The following is a 22,155-nucleotide window of genomic DNA, read 5'->3' as shown; positions in this document are numbered from 1 at the left end:
TGAGCTTACGTAAAGGGAAACAGTGAGACTAGGTTAACAGTACTAACATTAGCCAGGTGTATATTCCGAAAACCATCTTGCATCAACACCTCTGAGGAAACTAACATAACTCGAAATTGAGAAATGATTTGTTTACAATGTGTACATACCATTTGCAGACAGGGAGTTAACCCTTAAACGCTATTCATATACTATAAAAATAAGACAAAAAAAACTAGACCTTGCTTGAATTTATATCAACTTAGAATCATTCCTCGTTCAGTATGTCGTTATTCTACATCCCCATACAACTATAATCCAGCTGGACACTTAGTAACTGGCGATCTCAACAAAATCCACAATACAAAGCTACGCGAGCTATTTACGCAGAATCCAAAATATTGAAACACTCCTATTTTAAATCATTGGAGTGCTAAATTAAGGTACTGATACGTTATGTGGAAGATTTCGCGAGACAACGGGCAAAACGAAAGTTAGCAGAATTGGATTCACTTGCAGAGAACCATCATTCAAAAACACAAGCCTGTATTGATGAACCCGATCTGCATGATAAGTACGTTGTTGTGGCGTCAGCGGACACAGTACGCTATGTAGTAATAGTTAAGTCGTCTCTGCAGACATCGTAACATATCCTGATTGCAAACATATCTAGGCTTGCTTATTACCAAGGAAACCTTGCCGATACATTTTCATGTTTGAAAGACGGAAAATGCTTGCTGATCATGCTTCTGCATATCAATCTTTCTGAATATCCACTTATGATAAGGATACGGACCTGCCTCGTTTGTATTGGATTTCAAAAACTTCACAGAAAGTCCTTACAAAACCTACCTTATAAACGACGGTTCTGCTAGTTGCGCAACCAAGCCATTATCCGAACTTCTCGCTACCATTCTTAGAATATTTAATCAGGATCCCAGTAGTATTTTGACACTACTATAGTACTATAGTATAGTGTCAAAATACTACTGGGATTACACATTGCTGATATATCTGAAAGACATTGAAGGATTTGGCTAGGTTTCTTTGTTAATTTTCCTGATAAACTTTTGACTATCTATATGATTCATCATCAAAACAGTTAATGATGCTGTCTATTTCTTCATCAATATTGGTGTTGTGGATTACTTCATCACTGTTGATGTGTATTGCATCATCGCTATTGGTGTTGATTATTACATCATCGCTAACGATGCTGTTTATTACGTCATCGCTATTGATGTTGTGAATTATGTCATTACTAATGATGTTTTGTAATTTATCATCAATACTAATTACTTCAAAAGGTGCATAAGGTAATTTATACAATAATAGCTTCATATTTATAATCGCCGATATTTAAACCAGATAGTAACCAGTCCTGTTAGGTTCATAAATCACAGCTTGTACGTTCATTGTGTTAAATCATGAAGCGATATGTATACATTACATTGAACCTCTTTGTCCTGTACATGGGCAGGGTAAACTGTGCTAGAATGGGTTGTTGGTTATTCAACTTTAACGAATTCGTTAGTTATACAATTATAATATATTCTTAATGCAATAAATTTCATTTATAAGTGGGGAACAAAATATAGCGTCATACAATTGACTTAAAAACATGCTTAAGATTTAATTTATTTTCAAGATGTGGCTTCGTAATGTTTTCGCAAAGCTAACAAAGCTTCCAACAACGAAATAGCTCACATAAACTGCGTCAAAACACACAATGTTCGGGTATACACTCGATATATTAAATCATACTAGTTTGTCAGGATACAACTGTATTACAAACGACTGAGTAAAATCTTCGTAATGTTTATTAATGTTCACCGGATGTTTCTAGTTAAAACATAACGGTGATACGCTGTGACAGATTCATCAAGGTAAGACTGCAATACAAGTGTGATCTTAATTATTGAAATTAATGATAAAGTGTCCATTTATAAATCTCTTAATTGAAATTCTTGATTATTAAAGCTTTTCATATAAATCGTTTTGAAGGACACTGCAAACTTATTATTTCGAACTAACACTTATGTAAAATGTAAAATAGTTTCATAAGACTAGTAATAATTATGAGTTAAGAACATTGTGTAATTTATCGTCATCTACAGTTTCTATGTAAACTATAGTAAATACTGTCTGTCTGTCATTGGTGTTTCTTGCCGTTGGGACTCTTCAGATTAATCTTTTCGGGGCGTGATTGGATTTTTTGTGTATCCCTTAAATTGCAATCATCGTAAACATCTACCTAATTTATTAAATAACTTTTACATAATTTACATATCACAATGAAATAAATAAATAACACATAATGTTTAAAGTCACTATGCTGGATACGCTGTGCCCAATATTATACAACTGCTAAAGCAGTATTAGGTAACAGCAAAGATAAGCATCCCTCGGTCGTATTGAATTATTTTTTCAATTATTAGAAAATCAAACAGCTAAAATAAACCATTTAAATTATTTTACAAAAATATCGTAGAACTTTTGTATTGCTGTTATAGTTATGGGTTCGAAATAAGTCCCAAAAGAATGCTAAAAGACTTATTTCACTTCGCGTGCATATCTTTGCTTTGTGACTTCCTCTGAGTAATAATGTTATTCAGCAGTATATGGCAGGCACCAGTCTCACGATCGGTCCTTAACTTAATAATGATCCTAAATTAAGTTTTAATTTTTCAAGAAAAACTTTATTTCATGATAGTTGCTTTAACTCTTGAAATGCGTTAAAATGACAAAACTTAGATAAATGAATGTTAAATTATAATGGTTTATAAACGCTTAATTCAATGTGAGAAAAATATGTACCTATAGTATCGCTAGAATATTTAAATAACAAATACAAAGCATAATGAGAACTGTACGTATATATATATATATTTATTTAACAGATGACGTGCTCATCAGCCCCTAAACTGGCTTATGGCTCGGCAGAACAATCATCATCTACGTTTGTGAACTACACGTGTAATGCAGGTTACGCCATGCAAGGGAGTCCCTACATCGAGTGCTTGAATGGAGTATGGGATATGACTGACTATCCAATTTGTCTTCCTTCCTTGGAACAGTACTCAAACGCATCTATGTCATATCACGCAGACTCAAACACAACGACCGATACGTCAGCAGAATGTGAGAAAATATCATACTGTATCTTCGTTATGAAATAACCAATTTCGTAGTAAAACTCACTTTTCGTCATTACAAAGACTAAAACTTCATATACCTTCGCAGTCATATACCACTATAGAGATGTAGGTGGAACAGCAAGACTCTTATTGTTTATTTCAATATTATGATTTCACGTTTACAGTCAAATAAGTTGTTTTCGTGGGTATTGTAAACACTGTCTAGATCAATCTATAATAATAAGAATGCACTTATTCGTTTTCAGTCTCTACGTGGTTTGTGTATGGAATAATGGGTTCTGGTGGTTGTCTAGCCCTGGCCCTAGCGGCCTTTTGTCTGTTGGCGTGCTGCCATATATGTGGGTAAGAAGCTCAATGTTTTATTTGTTTTAATATATGGACAATTTCGAGGACAGATATATAAGCTATGTTTGCATTTCAAGATAAAAAGGTGACATAAAAACAAATTTGTGTGTAGGTCAATCTGACAACCGGGAAAACGAATTCATCACGCCTATTTTCATATCAGTCATTATTGCTGCAACGACGAAAGGAAAAGGGTAACAAAAGTTTTTGAATTTTTTCTAAAATATCTTATGATAAATTATAATCGTCCTTAATTTCATCATGTTGGGAGTTTCCTCATGAAGGTTTAGGTTAGGATTTTTTACGACTTTGTGACGTCACGTATAATTGTTGTCCAGTTGTGACGTCACGCACTTGAAATAGGGTTTAAGGTAAACAATTTCCTGAATATCTTTCTTCTCGTAAACCGTTATATTATAAATGAACATGAGTTAGTAATTTTGTGATATATATTTATTTACAGATGTTGCCCTGGTCCTGTCGTTGCTATTGGTGGTAGATACCAGTACTCCGACAGGAGATGGTACTCAGTGTTTTCCTGGTGTGACTTCCTAGTGAAAGGCAAAGTCTGCAGAAAATTACGCAACGTATGAAATTACTACAACGATTTTCATATGATTTTGCAATTGTTGTAATTAATTGGTTAAAACCAAATTTGTATGGCAGTTTGTAACCTTGGCCGTTTCTATATTGTGTAATTTGTTACGCAATTATGCTTGATTTTTACTAAAACATCCTTTTGATTTTATTATTATATTTCTTTTTTCAGATGAATAAAAGTAAAACGATAGGACCTGCATCTGACATTCTGGATGTTGAAGACGAAACGAATGAACTTGAAAAAGAAAAGGATGATCAGCCTCAAGGTGACGCAGATTCAGACAGTTATGCAGAAAAGGAAAGAGACGTTTCTTCTTCAACATCGGGATATGCATCATCATCACCGTCATGTTCACCACTTCCAGACGATACAGTTGTTATCAACATTGAAGACGACGTCGACGACTCCAAAACAACTAATGGCAAAACTAAACAATCACAAAGGGACAGTGAGCCCTTACTTGCAGCTAAAAAACGTGTGGCTACGGAGGCTCAACGTGCTAAACCCAAAACTAAACAATCTCCTACCAATGACAATGCAGAACTCCCTAACAATGAGGAACCTGACTCCAAAGCAGCGTCAACTGATAAACCCAGCACGAATAAAACTGTGAAGCCAAAAACAAAACAAATCAAAAAATCAAAAAAGTGACGTAATTACGGAGGCCAAATTTCATGTCTCTGTCAATGATAGCAAACATAATAGCAATAACTTATTTTAATCATATTAAAATATGATCAGATCGAACCCTTTATCAATGGGATCTCAACTTTCGGTAACACATTTCCGGGACGAAATGGTAAAAGATATCTAAAGTTACTGTAAGAAGATGAGAGTGCATACCAAATGTTACGTTATTATTTTGTGAACCGTCGTAGTGTATTGATTTTCACATACCATGTACTGCTTCACATTGCTTTCACATTAAAACTTCAAAATCAATCAGATTTTTTCATTACTGTAATAACAAGGCCTATATTTGGTTATATAGCAGATCGCATTTGAAATAGAAAATTGCATGTTTATATATATATAATGTATATACATACGATTACACACGAGATTAATAAAGCGAGTATTGTAGTGTTAGTTTTAGAGAAGATCTCCTGCGCTTTAAACGACAGGGACGAGTTTCATATATCTAAACTATTATAACAACGACTTTGAATAATTTAAAAAAAAAAAAAAAAAAAAAAAAAAAAAAACTATCGTGTCTGTAACGTCGCCATCTTGACGTCATCATTATGTGTTCGTTGCAATTCCCTTTTTTAAAATAGTTAATGCCATTATATTGATTTGTCTTGATACTAATGGCATAAAAGCGAAATCAAATGTATGGCATGGATATATATAATGTGTAAACACGCTAGTTATATGATAAAAACGATCAGATCACAATGCAAGTGAAAACACTATTAGAACACATACCAACAAAATTACTGTACCGTATGTTACCTATATAATTTTACTATAAGTCAACCCTGTTCGTGGGACAAACTCTATTTTGAAAACACCTGAGTACACAATGAGACAGTTTTTAATGTTTCCCCTTGTAGAAGATTTGTTCATGAATTGATTCTGTATCTTAAAAAGAACATCAGTGTAAATAGCACATGTTACGAGTGGTCAGGTGGTGCAGTAGATAGCGCACTTACCTTTCACCAAGGCGACATTTTGATCGTACGTGAAAAAGTTTGGGTCACCTGCCCGACCACGTGGGTTTTCTCCGAGTATTCTGTTATTTCTAAACATTTTCTTCAGGTTGGTAGGTATTGATTATGAGAAGTTCTTTTTACACTACCAATACAATTTTCTATGTGACGTTTCGATGACTAGTACGATATGTACACTGTCACCTTCATCAGACAAATGGCCTGTGAAGCGTATGCACACAAAGGAGTAAAATGTGTACGAGTTGTCCATACAATCGATGTCGATTTCGGCTTTGTGTGCATACGCTTCATTGGTCATTTGTATGATGAAGGTGACAGTGAAAATATCGTACTAGTCATCGAAACGTCACATGGAACATGTTATTGGTGTGTAAAAAAAACTTCTCATCATCCGAATATTCTGGTTTCCTCCCATACTAAGACCCCCAGCGCGCTAACATCCGGGTCAACAAGAGTGATTAATATAGGTTGAAATAACTTGTTTCATAATTGTTGTAAAATAAATAAAGTGTATATATAAGAGAACATATTTGGACTTCCCATGAGTGGTGTCTGCATGCAGGTTTTGACTGTAGGATATATGATCTCATAAAAACATGAAATTAAAAAACAAATATCTCCAAAAACATATTCTATGTCTATTGCATCCAAAAATAATATTTGTTTACTTGCATCTAAATCAGGTAAAATTAAGTCCTTCAAAAAATCAGTCTGTCTGACAATGAAATTCAACACTTGTGGCTAAGGCCATAATAAACAATTTAACAATTCCACAGCGTATAGTATAGCCTCTCTGGTAGGAAACCGTGACTACATAGCTAATTGATCCAGAGCGGAATAGATGAAGAAAAATGTTAACACTTATAAAAGTTTCACATGTAGCGAATGTAATTTGGCGTATAAGCAGGGAATGCTGGTTTATTCCTTCGACCATTGAAACATTTAGAAGACGCATCAAATATCACTGTATAGCTGACATACATTCTTATCAAAACACAGAGAAGTTTTTCTTACATGAAAAGTGCAAACCTTATAGTGTTAGAGAGGAAGATTAATGTAACAGTCTTAACTATAATCAGTCCCCCTTCACTTGTGGGGTAAATGTGGTTATGTTATTTTAGCTGTATCTTGTCTATGAATATAGACTTTTTGGTAAAATATGATTATGTTAATTATTTTAGCTGTATCTTGTGTATGAATATAGACTTTGTGGGGTAAATGTTGTTATGTTATTGACCTTGTGGGGTAAATGTTGTTATGTTATTTTAATTGGACCTTGTGTATGAATATAGACTTTGTGGGGAAATATGACTATTTTAATTATTTAAGCTGTATCTTGTGTATGAATATAGACCTTGTGGGGTAAATGTTGTTATGTTATTGACCTTGTGGGGTAAATGTTGTTATGTTATTTTAATTGGACCTTGTGTATGAATATAGACTTTGTGGGGAAATATGACTATTTTAATTATTTAAGCTGTATCTTGTGTATGAATATAGACCTTGTGGGGTAAATGTTGTTATGTTATTGACCTTGTGGGGTAAATGTTGTTATGTTATTTTAATTGGACCTTGTGTATGAATATAGACTTTGTGGGGAAATATGACTATTTTAATTATTTAAGCTGTATCTTGTGTATGAATATAGACCTTGTGGGGTAAATGTTGTTATGTTATTGACCTTGTGGGGTAAATGTTGTTATGTTATTTTAATTGGACCTTGTGTATGAATATAGACTTTGTGGGGAAATATGACTATTTTAATTATTTAAGCTGTATCTTGTGTATGAATATAGACCTTGTGGGGTAAATGTTGTTATGTTATTGACCTTGTGGGGTAAATGTTGTTATGTTATTTTAATTGGACCTTGTGTATGAATATAGACTTTGTGGGGAAATATGACTATTTTAATTATTTAAGCTGTATCTTGTGTATGAATATAGACCTTGTGGGGTAAATGTTGTTATGATATTTTAACTGTACCTTGTGTATGAATATAGACTTTGTGGGGAAATATGATTATGTTAATTATTTTAGCTGTTTCTTGTGTATGAATATAGACTTTGTGGGGTAAATGTTGTTATGTTATTTTAACTGTATATTGTGTATGAGTAAAGACCTTGTGGGGTAAATGTGGTTATGTAATTTTAACTGTATATTGTGTATGAGTATAGACTTTGTGGGGTAAATGTGGTTATGTTATTTTAACTGTTTATTGTGTATGAGTATAGACTTTGTGGGGTAAATGTGGTTATGTTATTTTAATTGTATCTTGTGTATGAGTATAGACTTTGTGGGGTAATTTTTACTGTGTAGGGTCAGTGTAGTTGAAGTATTTTACTGTATTAGGTGACGTCAGACTACAGCGCTTAAAGGTTGACGTGACATAAATGATGACCCTACTTGATACAAAATACATGTATTCTGCCGAACGTATTTCTGTATCCATGTTAGATATCAATTGTTCCATTTGTTGGAAGTTGACACGGGGAATAATAGTCGCGTCGTATAGTTTGGTATAAGCTTTTGCAAGCGATCGAATATACACGGTCTAGCTTCTCGTCTTAATTGTTTTATTAAAACAATTAGATTATGTCAATAATACAAAACATTTTTTTTTTACCAACTCTGCGTTTAAATATAACTCGAAAGACATCACGTGAATGATCTAGTAATATGGGGTTAAACTTTTACTTTTGTTATAATGTGGTGTTTATCGTCTCTACAAATCACTTTATCATCACTAAACACCCCGTAACACTGGAATTAAAAACATAAAATGGACTCGTATTATGTAATATCATACCGTTTATACTTATAATAACAGGATTTATATCCTTATATTCTGGATGAATGTTTTGATTTTTGCTTATTAAAAAAACACATATTGGCGACACAACAGGACCGTAATTGATATTTAATAACCACAAGCGAAGGCCGTAGAAGGATGAACCTTACACACACAGAAGATTACTATATATCAAAACTGTTTATAAATAGCATCATTGTTCATTTGGAACGTTTATAACATTATGAAGAAGATTCCAGATGTATTTTTCGAAGCTTTCCTTCGAGGTACAATCCTGCGTAATGTGCTATACTCTCATTGACGATATAAATAGCTCTTTCTATGAAATGAACATTACCTAAATATAAATATATATGTGTTATATATACAATAATTACGGTACGGTATCACCAGGGTACATTCGCGTCAGGGTATTCTTATTCATTATTTCGGAACACGGTATTTATCATTTATAAATATCTATCTAACGATGCAAGAACATTTTAATAGGCTAGTAGCTCCGACATCTTGCCATATATTTTTGAGTTGTCGGGTGGCGCAGTGAATTACGCACTCGATTTTCACCAAGGCATACCACCACCACCACCCCATCCATCCACCCCCGCACGCTAACAACCGGGCCAACGAGAGTGATTCATTATATAACTTGTTTGATAATTGTTGCAAAATGAATAAAGTTGATATTTATTGATTTTGTAATTTTTAGACTATGCAGCAATAGTTAGGGATAACGAACTATCAAGTTATTAAAGTACCCAAATTTTAGAAGAAAGTTTTAAGAATAATACTTAAAACAGACAGACCAGTACTCACATAAAGTTTATCACTATCTAAAGAAGTTTGTGTATTATCTTTGAATACAATTATTACACTTTTATATAAGTTTACAAATCCTTGAATAATATGGCACTCGATTATATGAAATCTCGGATAGACACATGTAAAGATACATATAAATACAGCTTACAATCCAATCCAATTGCACCCTGTAAATGATTTTAAGAAAGTGAATGCCATTGTAAAATAAGCATAATTTCGTTAATCAATAATTAAAACACTGTTTTTATTAATCACTTCAGCGATCGTTCTAGAACAACGAGACTATGGCGTACGTAATGTGTAAACATGCGACAGATATATTTGCATTGTCTATAATTATAGATCATATACCTCTATATTACTCGGTCGAAATGTCGACAGCTTGACCTACTGAGAGTATTGTTATGAATGTTTAATTATTCAGGTCTTACACATTTTACAACCTAAACCACACAATCAGGTCTGATATGAATACTTCCTATCTGCACTTAACTGAATTCAATAAATGGTTGCTTACGTAATAAATATGAATATTCCTAAGATAATTACAAAAAAGAAATATAAATCAACTTGTATTTTCAAGTTGACTAGACTTTTCGTGAGGAGTGGAAACGAACATATCGCGTCACGGTGCTTGACTATCTAAAGTCTGGTGTCGGAATCGTTAGAGCTACATGTACGATTGTCATACAGTACACTCTGGTTAAATTCATGACGATATGGATGAGACCTCTCGTTACAACGTGGTACAAACATAATGGTCTGTAATGGATTTACCCTAATTCGGAAATGAAAGCGTATTTAAATGCTGAATTTAAAAGAGGATAAAGCAAATAGATTAGTAAGTATGATATGTTTAAGAAGAAGGTAGATCTTTTGGTGCTAGCCAATTCTGTACTGTTCCTATTGCAAACTGATGTTGACATTATATCTTTAAAATATGTATGACAGTTCATGATATCTGTTATTTTGCTTTGATATTTCCTCAGTTGCTGATTTTTTCATTTTATACAGGATTAGTATGCCGATTTAATCCTCTGTGTTGATTCAATGGTATTTTTCTATGTTACCAAATAAAATTTAAGCATGGAGATATATCTTATAACGTAATACACATGCTATCCCGAATGTAATATGATAAAAATATTTTTTCTACGTCATTTCTGTTTTTCCTTTTAGGATTAGATTATCCCTCATGTTTTAAACGTTGCTTAAACTTTCACAATAAAATCTCTTTTCAGGATGCACTATTTTCAATGGTCAATTCTCCAAACTCAATTATTGGTGGGGATTTTGGTTGTCTCTTTCTACATGTTCCTGTATAGATCAACTGCAGGCATTTTATCACCTCTTCTTCCGCGGATGCTCTTCAACATTTTTTCATTTTAAACGCATATTTTAAACCTACATTTTATCGCATAGTGCACGCCGATCCCTCTGCCGGTAAAATACAGAGTATCTGTGTCAATTGATGGCCTTGTTATACTGATTTGTTTTAGGACAAATCAGTAGGAAGATATCTATTTGTAACTAAGAATGTAACTTCGGGAATATTTTCAGATTTTATGAATTCATTTGTATCCGTTGGTCAAAAATATTCCTTCTGCCGACCACATATAAGAGAATCGAACGCACAGTGATGGTAGATCTATGGTAAACACTTCACAGTTGAATGACTGATATCTAAAAAATTTTCAAATTGATAGAAAATAAATTAGCTTATTGTTCATACTTGGAACAAACAATTAGCGACATTTAACTGTAACATACAATTTTGGGGAAGAACTTACTTTTCCAGAGCAACTAATTAGGCGTCCGGTTATAATTTGCGTTCACGATATGTATTTCCTTTTGTTTTGATGTTTTCTCGACTCCTGATTTCGTGTCGATTTCGATTTGTTTTTTAGCCTTTTATGTTTATACGAAGGCATGTTTTTCTTTGTTACTAAGTGGTTTCCGTTGTCACTACTCGCTGAGAAAGAAATATAACTCGGAATTAAGTTAGGGTCAGTGTTTCGTATTGTCGAAAAAAACCCATCAAACGCAGAAGGCGTTAGCCTTTTTCCGAACTGCTGATAACATTGTCCTAGAATTCTTTTCAATGATATTTTTGCAAGTCGTTAATTTGCTAAAGTTTCGTTGAGTTCAAATACATCGAGTACAATCTTCGTTTTTCTTATTCCTTTTTCTTCAAAGAAATTTCATATTGAATGGCAAACAAACGCAACACTTCTTAGAACTAAGAAATTTGGCTATTAAGAATGAAGGTTCATTAAGTATAGATATATTTTCCTACAAATAAAGATATCGTTTCAAACTGCAAATACTTAATAAACTTTAAGAGATTTTAACTAAACTCTATATAAGATATTTCAGACAATATTAGATATTTTGTAGACTTTATAACATGTGTTAGATGATCAATGAGATACGTATGTCTCGTGAAGTTTATGGAATATTTTGTACTATATATTTCATTTAGCGTTGTAGTATCAAGACGTTCCCCAAATAAATGGAAAGGTGTTATGACATACAAACCTGTGCTATCTATTTCAGGTATTTTTCTACCACTTTTATTGTTTGGTCCGTTATTTGATATCTTTGGTGTAACTTGCTCTTGTGTTTCAGATTTGTTACTTAGCGTTTCTTGTAGACTGGCCCCTGTCTCTAGAATATTGAATTATTTAGAAGAAGAAAATAACACTAATGATTTTGATCACTTGGATGTCTGATTAAAAAGGGGGAGATAAGCTAGTGGAAAATGCAGTTGAGAAATTCTTCATAAAAACTTAGGGGCTGGTAGTCAGTCTACGTTTCTTGGTCTTCAGCTATGTTCATCAATGCTTTGTTCTATAATTCATATTAACAGTTGCTTGGTCCTGTGCCCTGTGATTCTTAGTTTAAAACCTTCAGTTATTTTCTATTTTAATTTTAGATACTTTGAGAAGATAAAGCGTGTTACCTATCTAGTGTCAGTTGACCATGGCTTGTCCGGCGTATCCCAGTGTGGCAGCAGCGACTGCGACTTTGGTAAATTCGACCACTGTCAAATACGCGTGTATATCCGGGTACTCCATGCAGGGGGATACAGCCGTGCACTGTACAGGAGGTGTGTGGCAAAGCACGCTACCACAGTGTCTGATTGTGTACGAAAACCATGAGGTCAGCAATACGATAAACGTCTACGAAACTATAGAACCGTCAGAGAGTAAGTGAACACTTATTTAACTACTGGTCAGTCTGAATATAAAGTTGACTATAAACTCAATGACTAAAATAGTACGCCGTCAGAAAGTAAATTAACAGTGATTAAACAATGGAGCTATTGGAAAACAATTACTAGAAATTAAAAGTGGGAAAATATGCATATACAACTTTAGATTATCGGTACAGAGAGCAACCAATTGCAAATTAAACATCATATGAACATTTCGTCCACAAAATTAGTCAAAATCAATTAAGCCATTTAGCTATCAAAATGTTAGTTAAAGCTTACTTAAGTAGTCAAGCCACTAGAAAGTTTGTGAACGCTAACCTTCACTATTGAGCCACTAGAAAGTTTGTTAACGCTAACAAAACTATTGAGCCACTAGAAAGTTTGTTAACGCTAACTAAAGTATTGAGCCGTCAGACATTAAATAACGCTTACTAAACTATTGAGACACTAGAAATTAAATAACGCTTACTAAACTATTGAGCCACTAGAAAGTTTGGTAACGGTAACTAAACTATTGAGCAACTAGAAAGTTTGTTAACGCTAACTAAATTATTGAGCCATCAGACATTAAATAACGCTTACTAAACTATTGAGCCACTAGAAAGTTTGGTAACGGTAACTAAACTATTGAGCAACTAGAAAGTTTGTTAACGCTAACTAAATTATTGAGCCATCAGACATTAAATAACGCTTACTAAACTATTGAGCCACTAGAAAGTTTGGTAACGGTAACTAAACTATTGAGCAACTAGAAAGTTTGTTAACGCTAACTAAATTATTGAGCCATCAGACATTAAATAACGCTTACTAAACTATTGAGCCACTAGAAAGTTTGGTAACGGTAACTAAACTATTGAGCAACTAGAAAGTTTGTTAACGCTAACTAAATTATTGAGCCATCAGACATTAAATAACGCTTACTAAACTATTGTGCCACTAGAAATTAAATAACGCTTACTAAACTATTGAGGCTCTAGAAAGTTTGGTAACGGTAACTAAACTATTGAGCCACTACAAACTAAATAACGCTTACTAAAGTATTGAGCCACTAGAAAGTTTGTTAACGCTAACTAAATTATTGAGCCATCAGACATTAAATAACGCTAACTAAACTATTGAGGCTCTAGAAATTAGATAATGCTTACTAAATTATTGAGCCACTAGAAATTAAATAACGCTAACTAAATTATTGAGCCATCAGACATTTAATAACGCTTACTAAACTATTGTGCCACCAGACATTAAATAACGCTAACTACACTATTGTGCTACTAGAAAATAAATAACGCTAACTACACTATTGTGCCACTAGAAATTAAAGTTACGCCAGCTAAACTATTGAGACACTAGAAATTAAATAACGCTAACTAAACTATTGAGTCACCAGAAACTAAATTACGCTTACTAAACTATTGAGTCACTAGAAATGAAATAACGCTTACTAAACTATTGAGACATTAGAAATTAAATAAAGCTAACTAAATTATTTAGCCACTAGAAATTAAATTTCGCTAACTAAACTATTGAGCCATCAGACATTAAATAACGCTAACAACACTATTGAGCCACTAGAAATTAAATAACGCTTACTAAACTATTGAGTCACCAGAAACTAAATAACACTTACTAAACTATTGAGTCACTAGAAATGAAATAACGCTTACTAAACTATTGAGATACTAGAAATTCAATAACGCTTACTAAACTATTGAAACATTAGAAATTAAATAACGCTTACTAAACTATTGAGTCACCAGAAACTAAATAACGCTTGCTAAACTACTGAGACACTAGAAACTAAATAACGCTTACTAAACTATTGAGATACTAGAAATTAAATAACGCTAACTAAACTATTGAGATACTAGACATTAAATAACGCTTACTAAACTATTGCGCCACTAGGAATTAAATAACGCTAACAAAACTATTGCGCCACTAGAAATTAAATAACGCAAACTAAACAATGGAGACACTAGAAATTAAATAACGCTTACTAAAGTATTGAGACATTAGAAATTAAATAACGCTTACTAAATTATTGAGTAACTAGAAATTAAATAACGCTTACTAAACTATTGAGCCACTAGAAATTAAATAACGCTTACTAAACTATTGAGACATTAGAACTTAAATAACGCTTACTAAATTATTGAGTAACTAGAAATTAGATAACGCTTACTAAACTATTGAGACACTAGAAATTAAAAAACGCTTACTAAACAATGGAGACACTAGAAATTAAATAACGCTTACTAAATTATTGAGCCATCAGACATTAAATAACGCTAACAACATTATTGAGCCACTAGAAATTAAATAACGCTTACTAAACTATTGAGACACTAGAAATTAAATAACGCTTACTAAACTATTGAGACACTAGAAATTAAATAACGCTTACTAAACTATTGAGCCACTAGAAATTAAAAACCGCTTACTAAACAATGGAGACACTAGAAATTAAATAACGCTTACTAAACTATTGAGACACTAGAAATTAAAAAACGCTTACTAAACAATGGAGAAACTAGACATTAAATAACGTAACTAAATCATTCTGCCACCAGGAAGTTAATTAACGCTATATAAATCATAAGCGATCAGAACGCTAACTAAATTACTGAGTTACCACATATGAAATTAATAATAAGTAAACTTTTGAGCCAACAGAAAGTAAGTTAGCGCTAAGTATACTATTTACCATCGGAAAGCGACTTACACACAAGCTAAATATAGAAAGTCGAAGATACGTTGATGTAGCTACAGCAGATAGGGTGTGTACATTGTGTGATAATGGAGATGTTGAAGACGAATTTCATTTCATCTTAAAGTGTCCTTTTTATTCCATCTTACGAGTCAGTTACTTGAAGTCTTACTATTTCCATCGTTCAAACTTGTCCAGTTACTAAGTGTTAACAATGTAAATGAGTTATCTAATCTTGGTAAATTTATTAGACTAGCATTTAAGTAACACTCTCTGTCGTTATAGTTCTACACATATGTATATTGTGTGTGTGTGTTCGCGCATGTTTCCATAGTGTGTTAATGTATCAATTTACAATTGTCACTCTCCTAAACAACTGCATGAACTTTGTACAAATTGAAACTACATATGTATCATATTATATGTCATGCATCTCATAATCCGTAAGGCTTTACAGAGTAAATTAATTGAATTGATTTATCACTATATTAAGATAGTTACCTATAATATAGTAATTAAACACTTACTATTGCGCTATCAGTGGCGGATCCAGAGGGTTTTTTTGGGCTTCAGGAACCCCCCACCCTGAGAATTTTCTTTAAAAATCATATATTTTCACCATTTTCCTCAATTTTTTCCAACATGGAACCCCCCCCCAGGTAATTTGGAAATCCCCCAGGTCTCTAAATGATATCTTGAGATGTATATAGGATCTTACATGACTTTCCATTTCATATGAGATTTATGAAACGAGTCTAAGAATTTTTCAATTTAGCGAACCTCTGGTGAGCTAAAATGAAAAATTCTTGACGAGTTTCATAAATTTCTTATGAAATGAAAACGAGTGTAAGATAATTTGTATCACATAATCAAAATTTGTTTCGTGTAAAACGACAATTTGCGTGACGTCACAATTGAAACAATTGAAACTTTCAACCAATCACAGGGTTGATTGGTCATATTACATGGGTTCATACGCAAAAAAAATAGGACATGTGTATATTCACTGTGTAACACAGTACATTATGTGAAAAAAATATAATTAAGGGTATTGCTGTTTCGGAAATAAAGTTTGTATTTACTTTACCTTAGCCACGCCATGAAAGAAACATTTTCAAAGTCTTAAGTTGCAATTTTATATATCAACGATTTATATAATTATCATATAGCTGCGAATGTATGTAATGATGAGCGAGTTTCTCATTACAGTTCCCCAGTGGCTGCTGTACATCATGGCCGGGTCTGCCGGTATGGCTGGTTTGTCCTTCCTCGTCGGTCTGTTGTTATGCTGCCTCCATCTTCTTGGGTAATTATCGAATCACCAAAATAATAATCAATTATATTGCGTGTGAGTAGTTCACGTGTTTATGCATTGATTAAAATAAGTCCATGGAACATTAGAAATAGGGAATACGTTCATCCCAATCAGCAATGCTGGTGGCTTGTAACAGAATCCAGCTTTACTATATTTGTTTTGTAAAGTATGTGCGAAATGAGAGAAAATGGTCCTCTAACTCGCGATGACAGATAAGCATGCTTATGTTTGAAATTTTAAAAAACCAAACAGATTTAAACGTGATATCCGACCATCACTCGTTTTTTTTGACTCGTACATCTTCCATGAAAAGTAACCAGAGAAATAGGAACAGTTTAACAGGCTATGTTTTATATTATACACGTGCTATTTCATAAACCTAGAACTGACCAATATATTAGTAGCATAGGTACAATGTCAAAAAAATACACCACATTCATCCATATAATAGGATTATATAATTGTCAAATATCCCGTGTGTTTCATGCCTATGCTATTTCTACGGAGACTTGTTTGTATAAAACGGTATATTCATGATAACTTCTAACTCCCATTTCAAAAGTAAACCAGTTCTTTATAACTAGAGAAAGGGTACACGATGAATTGGTATATTCAGCTGGTTCATGTATGTGGAAAGAATAAATGTCCATATTTGAGAAAAAGTGGACTGAATCATGTTCCATTGTCCATGTGTCTTTATCCCCATGAATATAACGAATGATTTCTCATGCAATCATGTCTTCTCCTCCATTAGATGTTACTCTGGGCCTATCGTGGGTTTTGGCGGGAACCACGTGTATCCTAAAAAGCAGTGTTGTAACTGTGCTTACTGTTGCTGCTGCTGCTGCAGATGTTGCAAAAAATGCTGTACTGGGCCTGATGTAAGTAAATCATTGTCATTGCTTTCTTCTTATTCATCATCATCATCATCATCATCATCGTCGTCATCGTCGAACAGCCTTTATCTCTATTTTCGTTTGATAATTGTTTACTGATAAATCTGTCTTTGTGTTAAAGGATGACGACGATGAAGAGGACGATGAGGAACAAATAGGTTTACCTATGTTAGAAAAGAAAGACCTCCCTACTAAAGGCGAAAAGGATCCCAATGATCAACCTCCTGAGGACGAGAATACAGTCAATGATGGAGCTAAGGGTGGGGCCAAAGGTAGATCGAAAGGTCGCGCCAAGGCTGGGGCGGATGACGGGCCGGTAGTGGACAAGAAAAATTCCTTCCCCCCTGGGAATAACAAGAACGCTGACATGTGATTGGTGTTATTATATTACTTTTTATTTCATTCTAGTCTCGGAAATGGTTTCAGGATTGGATATGGATGTTCGTTATCCTAACCTATTTTAAAATAATATTGAGCGTTCGTGCTGTCTTGATTGCTCTGCAACTGATTTGACAAATAATTTATTCTACATTCCAATGTGTTACTTACATACTCCATATAGCTATGTTTTCAGTACACACAGATGTAAATGAATTTGTATGACATAATCTTACATTCACTTCTGTACCAGTACGTAATTTATTTATGATGAATGCGTAAGTGGCTTTCATATTCACTATAAAAATTCATTTGTGTGTGAATTAACCATTTTTAATATTCTTATAAAGCAAATATTGTTCATTCATAAAATGTCTGTGTTTTGTTTACATTTTATATACTTAATGGTGAATGTTTGGTCAAAAGCAAACCTCAAAACGGGCTTGCCGCATTTAACGTACAATTATGATATTATAATAATAATGACGTCAGCAACCGGCTATTGCTTTCGTATTAGTCCTGGATAAATTTGGTAGGGTTGTATAGTTATATAATTGTAAATACATCTATGTTACTTTTCTGTTAGCACTCACAAGGTGTGACTGTATAAGGGGGAAAACTAAGAGTGTATTCCATGTCACATTAAACGTTACTTTTAAGAATAAACGTAAATCTTGAAATTGATTTCAGTGTTCGTGAATGTTTTTCATTGTCGTAAACATGAGACGTCCACCTGCGTAGCTATATCCGTGACCATCTTATTGACACACCATCCATATCTGACATTTATCCCATTAACTATATCAGCAAGACGAATGCCATCAAGCACAATCATGTTGCCTGTAAATTTTTAACCGATAGATGTTTTACAGGATAAAGTAGAACCTCTTTCAGGCTAAATAGAAAATATACACACCAAAGCGTCAACACACAATGCCAAAATCTTATAATAAATTACAACACCAGGAACTGAGGACAGGCAGAAAGAGGAGGGAACGTCATAAAACCCTACACAAAGAGGATGATCCAAGTGATATGGGAGATTGACTGTTTTCTACATCACGTGTCATAACCTTATGTAGTATACATGCCATCAAGGATCTAACACATAGTTTGGATAGTCTTTAATCCTGAAAGTGAAACGGTAGGTTTAAAAATCAATCATGCATGACGACTTCTTTTGTCAACGTAGATTATAGCTTTCCAGGTAGAAAACCCTGGCTAAGCTGTTTATATTGATCAGCAGGACGTTTTTATCAAGGAAATCGTTAACTAAGAAAAGGCAACGGGGGCAAAGAATCCACTGTGACAGAACGTTATTAGTGGAGGCTGGTATGTATGTTACTACTGAGGAAAGGGAAATTATTATAAGGGTATGGGGCCGACGTGTAGGAGTCTGTGGTTTCTTTAATTTCAATTTTCTGGATAATAAATGGGGATGCAAGTTTAATTCGGTTTTCAAAGACAAAACATCATGAACCTTTCTTAATCATATGTAAATTAAAGGATCAGGCAGGTATAGTATCCCTTTTCTTTAACAGTAATTGCTATATAGTAAAAATTAAGGTACGTAAAAATACACAGAGATCGATTAAAAGAGGTTCACAATAAGTTCCTATTACAATACCGATAGTCTGTTGAGATATTTTTCCGCCAATGTCAACAAAAGTTATGTCGATCAAGAAACGTAATACAGATAGTTTCATTCTATATATATATATATATACATATATATATATATATATATATATATATTACTAGACAGCAAGTGTATCTTTCATCAAATAAGTCTCATTTTTATTGACAGGGTATTGGTATCAAGACAGATGTACTAAAGCTTTTGATGCATGATCCATGTTTAAGGAAGTTAAATCGTCATTAGAGCTCTTATTTGATATAAAAATTTTATCGGAGTACATATCCATGATTGGCAAATATATTCTCCAGAAAGTGTCGATCGGGTACATAAAGAGTATACTAACCTTGTCTAACAAACCCAGCATCTCCACACGTATAACAGTAGTTAGACTTACGGAAGCAAACGGCATTGTCATAAACTTTGTTCACTGGTATGATTGCATACATGTACTAGTGATGGGGGGTAGATATATATTATTTGACAGCAGGGGTAAGAAAATCTTAATTATAATATAGTTGTAGTCTAGCTAAAAAAAACAATGCTAATTTGTAAACAAGACTGTGATTCAAAACAAAATCGATTAAGGGTGGTCGGGTGGTGCAGTGGATAGCGCACTTGCTTTTCACCAAGGCGAATGGGGTTCGATTCCTCGATCAGACATGAAAGGGTATAGGGTCACCTGCACAACCAAGTCGGTTTTCTCCGGGTACTCCGGTTTCCTCCCACAACAAGACCCCCGCGCGCTTACATCCGGGCCAACAAGAGTGATTAATATCAGTTTCAATAACTTGTTTCATAATTGTTGTACAAGAAATAAAGTTTATATATAAAACAAATTCGATAAAACTAGAGCAAAATATGAAAAGGACATATTTAAATGGATACCCTTGAAAAACCGGGAGGATTAACCCAGATGTTCCGGAAAGATAAGTGTACTCTGCTTCACAGATGACACCCATAGTGTAAATCTAGGTTAAATCCAAGTAATGTTACGTTCTGAAAATGAGAACCGGGGCAGTGACAACAAAACTTAAACCCCATTTATGAGCATAAATAACCAGGACCTATTACAGGAACAAAAGAATTCTGCCCACAAAGCAATTTAACCATAACTGGGTTATATAGTTGTAGCTCACTAAGACATGACACATGAGATACTATTTCTAAATTAAAAAGGTCCCCGGGGCCTGTGCTATGACCAATTTAGTGCCACCCTCCAAAGGTGTACGACAGGGTTCACTTTTTTGTCCAAATAACTATCAAAACAATATTTTACACTATCAAATAATATTACATTGTTTAAAGTAGGATCTACTGCAAATTATGAACTCAAATATGTAACAAAACATTGCATAATAAAAAAGTTCTGCTATCTTAAAGTCTAAAAATGTTGGTATTTTCATTCACTTTTTTGCTGTGTCAATTTTTTACGGAAGTGACACACCAATTTCTGGTTCTTGTACACCAAACATCTTTTTATATTATTTGGTGCATTATGTTGAGATACGATGGTGAAAATTTGAAAAAATTGAAGCAACGTCTATTTCCAAATAAAATCCAATAACCTTATGACCTTAGTCATGATTGATTATTTAACAATACATCGCACCAATTTATTATCACAACTGATAGAATTGTCATCAGTAAAGTCTGCTTCTCATGATGAGCTCAACTATAAAGCTAGATGTTGCAAAATAAAAAAGTTATGCAGTCTCACACACATAAAAGTTTAGTATATTATGTACATATTTAATTGTGTCGCATCTTTACGGAAGTGAGAGGCACATATCCTGTTTTTGTACACCAACATACTTTGGATATTAATTGGCACATTATGTTGACTGACGATAGTAGAAATTTCGAAAAAATCGGTTTTCGGTAAATGTGTCATTTAAAGGGTCACCCAACAAGAGTTGCTGTAGCGCCCGTATTTCCTTTAAGAAATAACTACAATGCTTTATTTGAATCAATTCATAAATATGGCGAAATATTTTTGCCGGGACGGCTTCAAAACGTTTAATATTACTATGCTGATATGATTGCGCTTAGTTTTTCAACAGCAAACTTGAGCTGGAACATCACAACACTCTGGCCTCGGTCCACAGTTGTAGACGCCAATGATAAACCTTATAGCTTCTTAGGACGAGTTTATAATATACGTGTTGTTTAACCAAACGTGAAGTACATGTGCTTTATTTTGGACAGCCGTATGAACGTGACTATGGTAGGACGAACGTGACTATGGTAGGCATACTGCCCAGATAGCCGAACACGTCACCAACATAACATGCTGTCCTTAACCTATCTAACCCTAGTGTGTTAATTAATCTGACGTAAATATCCGCAATGGGTATATGTGTATAGAACATTTAATGGAAAGACAATTGCTGACAAGTTCCGGGTAGATGCACACTACTGCATTTAATATGAATAGTGACCAGTGACTTTATACTAGGTCAGTGTAATTTTGATAGCCAGCCAAAACATTCAACCTCTAAAAAGAAGACGTGTGTTTAAGAATGTGTCGTCCCCTATCAAAATATTCAATCAAAGTCATAGTGGTTTAAATTGGATTATTGTACATTATTAGGTACATAGAGGGCGTCAAATGTCGTACA

General features: G+C 33.7%; 2 protein-coding genes across 2 annotated transcripts; both read left to right on the top strand.

Annotated features, from left to right (window-relative positions):
- Window positions 1-1,651: 1,651 nt before the first annotated feature.
- On the top strand, window positions 1,652-5,001 carry LOC110454241. The gene is made up of 5 exons (XM_021503660.1): window positions 1,652-1,865; window positions 2,880-3,120; window positions 3,383-3,479; window positions 3,946-4,069; window positions 4,252-5,001. Exons 2-5 carry the CDS (start codon window positions 2,880-2,882, stop codon window positions 4,732-4,734), a joined length of 945 nt encoding a protein of 314 aa, XP_021359335.1. The 5' UTR covers window positions 1,652-1,865; the 3' UTR covers window positions 4,735-5,001.
- Window positions 5,002-10,045: 5,044 nt separating this feature from the next.
- LOC110454236 lies at window positions 10,046-18,569 on the top strand. The gene is made up of 5 exons (XM_021503647.1): window positions 10,046-10,226; window positions 12,321-12,593; window positions 16,519-16,615; window positions 17,379-17,505; window positions 17,642-18,569. The coding sequence occupies exons 2-5, from the start codon at window positions 12,368-12,370 to the stop codon at window positions 17,891-17,893; spliced, it is 702 nt and encodes a 233-aa protein (XP_021359322.1). The 5' UTR covers window positions 10,046-10,226; window positions 12,321-12,367; the 3' UTR covers window positions 17,894-18,569.
- The last annotated feature ends 3,586 nt before the right edge of the window (window positions 18,570-22,155 follow it).

Source organism: Mizuhopecten yessoensis, unplaced genomic scaffold (genome assembly GCF_002113885.1).
Source record: "Mizuhopecten yessoensis strain PY_sf001 unplaced genomic scaffold, ASM211388v2 scaffold917, whole genome shotgun sequence".
NCBI lineage: Eukaryota > Metazoa > Mollusca > Bivalvia > Pectinida > Pectinidae > Mizuhopecten > Mizuhopecten yessoensis.
The sequence above is the reverse complement of the archived record's forward strand: the minus strand, read 5'-3'. Positions and strand labels throughout refer to the sequence as shown.

What these genes read in the sequence shown, in the direction of transcription:
- LOC110454241 (XM_021503660.1), top strand. Translation starts at nt 2,880, where the DNA reads ATGACGTGCTCATCAGCCCCTAAACTGGCTTATGGCTCGGCAGAACAA. An exon ending in GACCGATACGTCAGCAGAAT is followed by an intron (nt 3,121 to 3,382) that starts GTGAGAAAATAT and finishes ATTCGTTTTCAG; the next exon opens with TCTCTACGTGGTTTGTGTAT. An exon ending in TCTGCAGAAAATTACGCAAC is followed by an intron (nt 4,070 to 4,251) that starts GTATGAAATTAC and finishes TTCTTTTTTCAG; the next exon opens with ATGAATAAAAGTAAAACGAT.
- LOC110454236 (XM_021503647.1), top strand. Translation starts at nt 12,368, where the DNA reads ATGGCTTGTCCGGCGTATCCCAGTGTGGCAGCAGCGACTGCGACTTTG. An exon ending in AACTATAGAACCGTCAGAGA is followed by an intron (nt 12,594 to 16,518) that starts GTAAGTGAACAC and finishes TTCTCATTACAG; the next exon opens with TTCCCCAGTGGCTGCTGTAC. An exon ending in TGCTGCCTCCATCTTCTTGG is followed by an intron (nt 16,616 to 17,378) that starts GTAATTATCGAA and finishes CTCCTCCATTAG; the next exon opens with ATGTTACTCTGGGCCTATCG.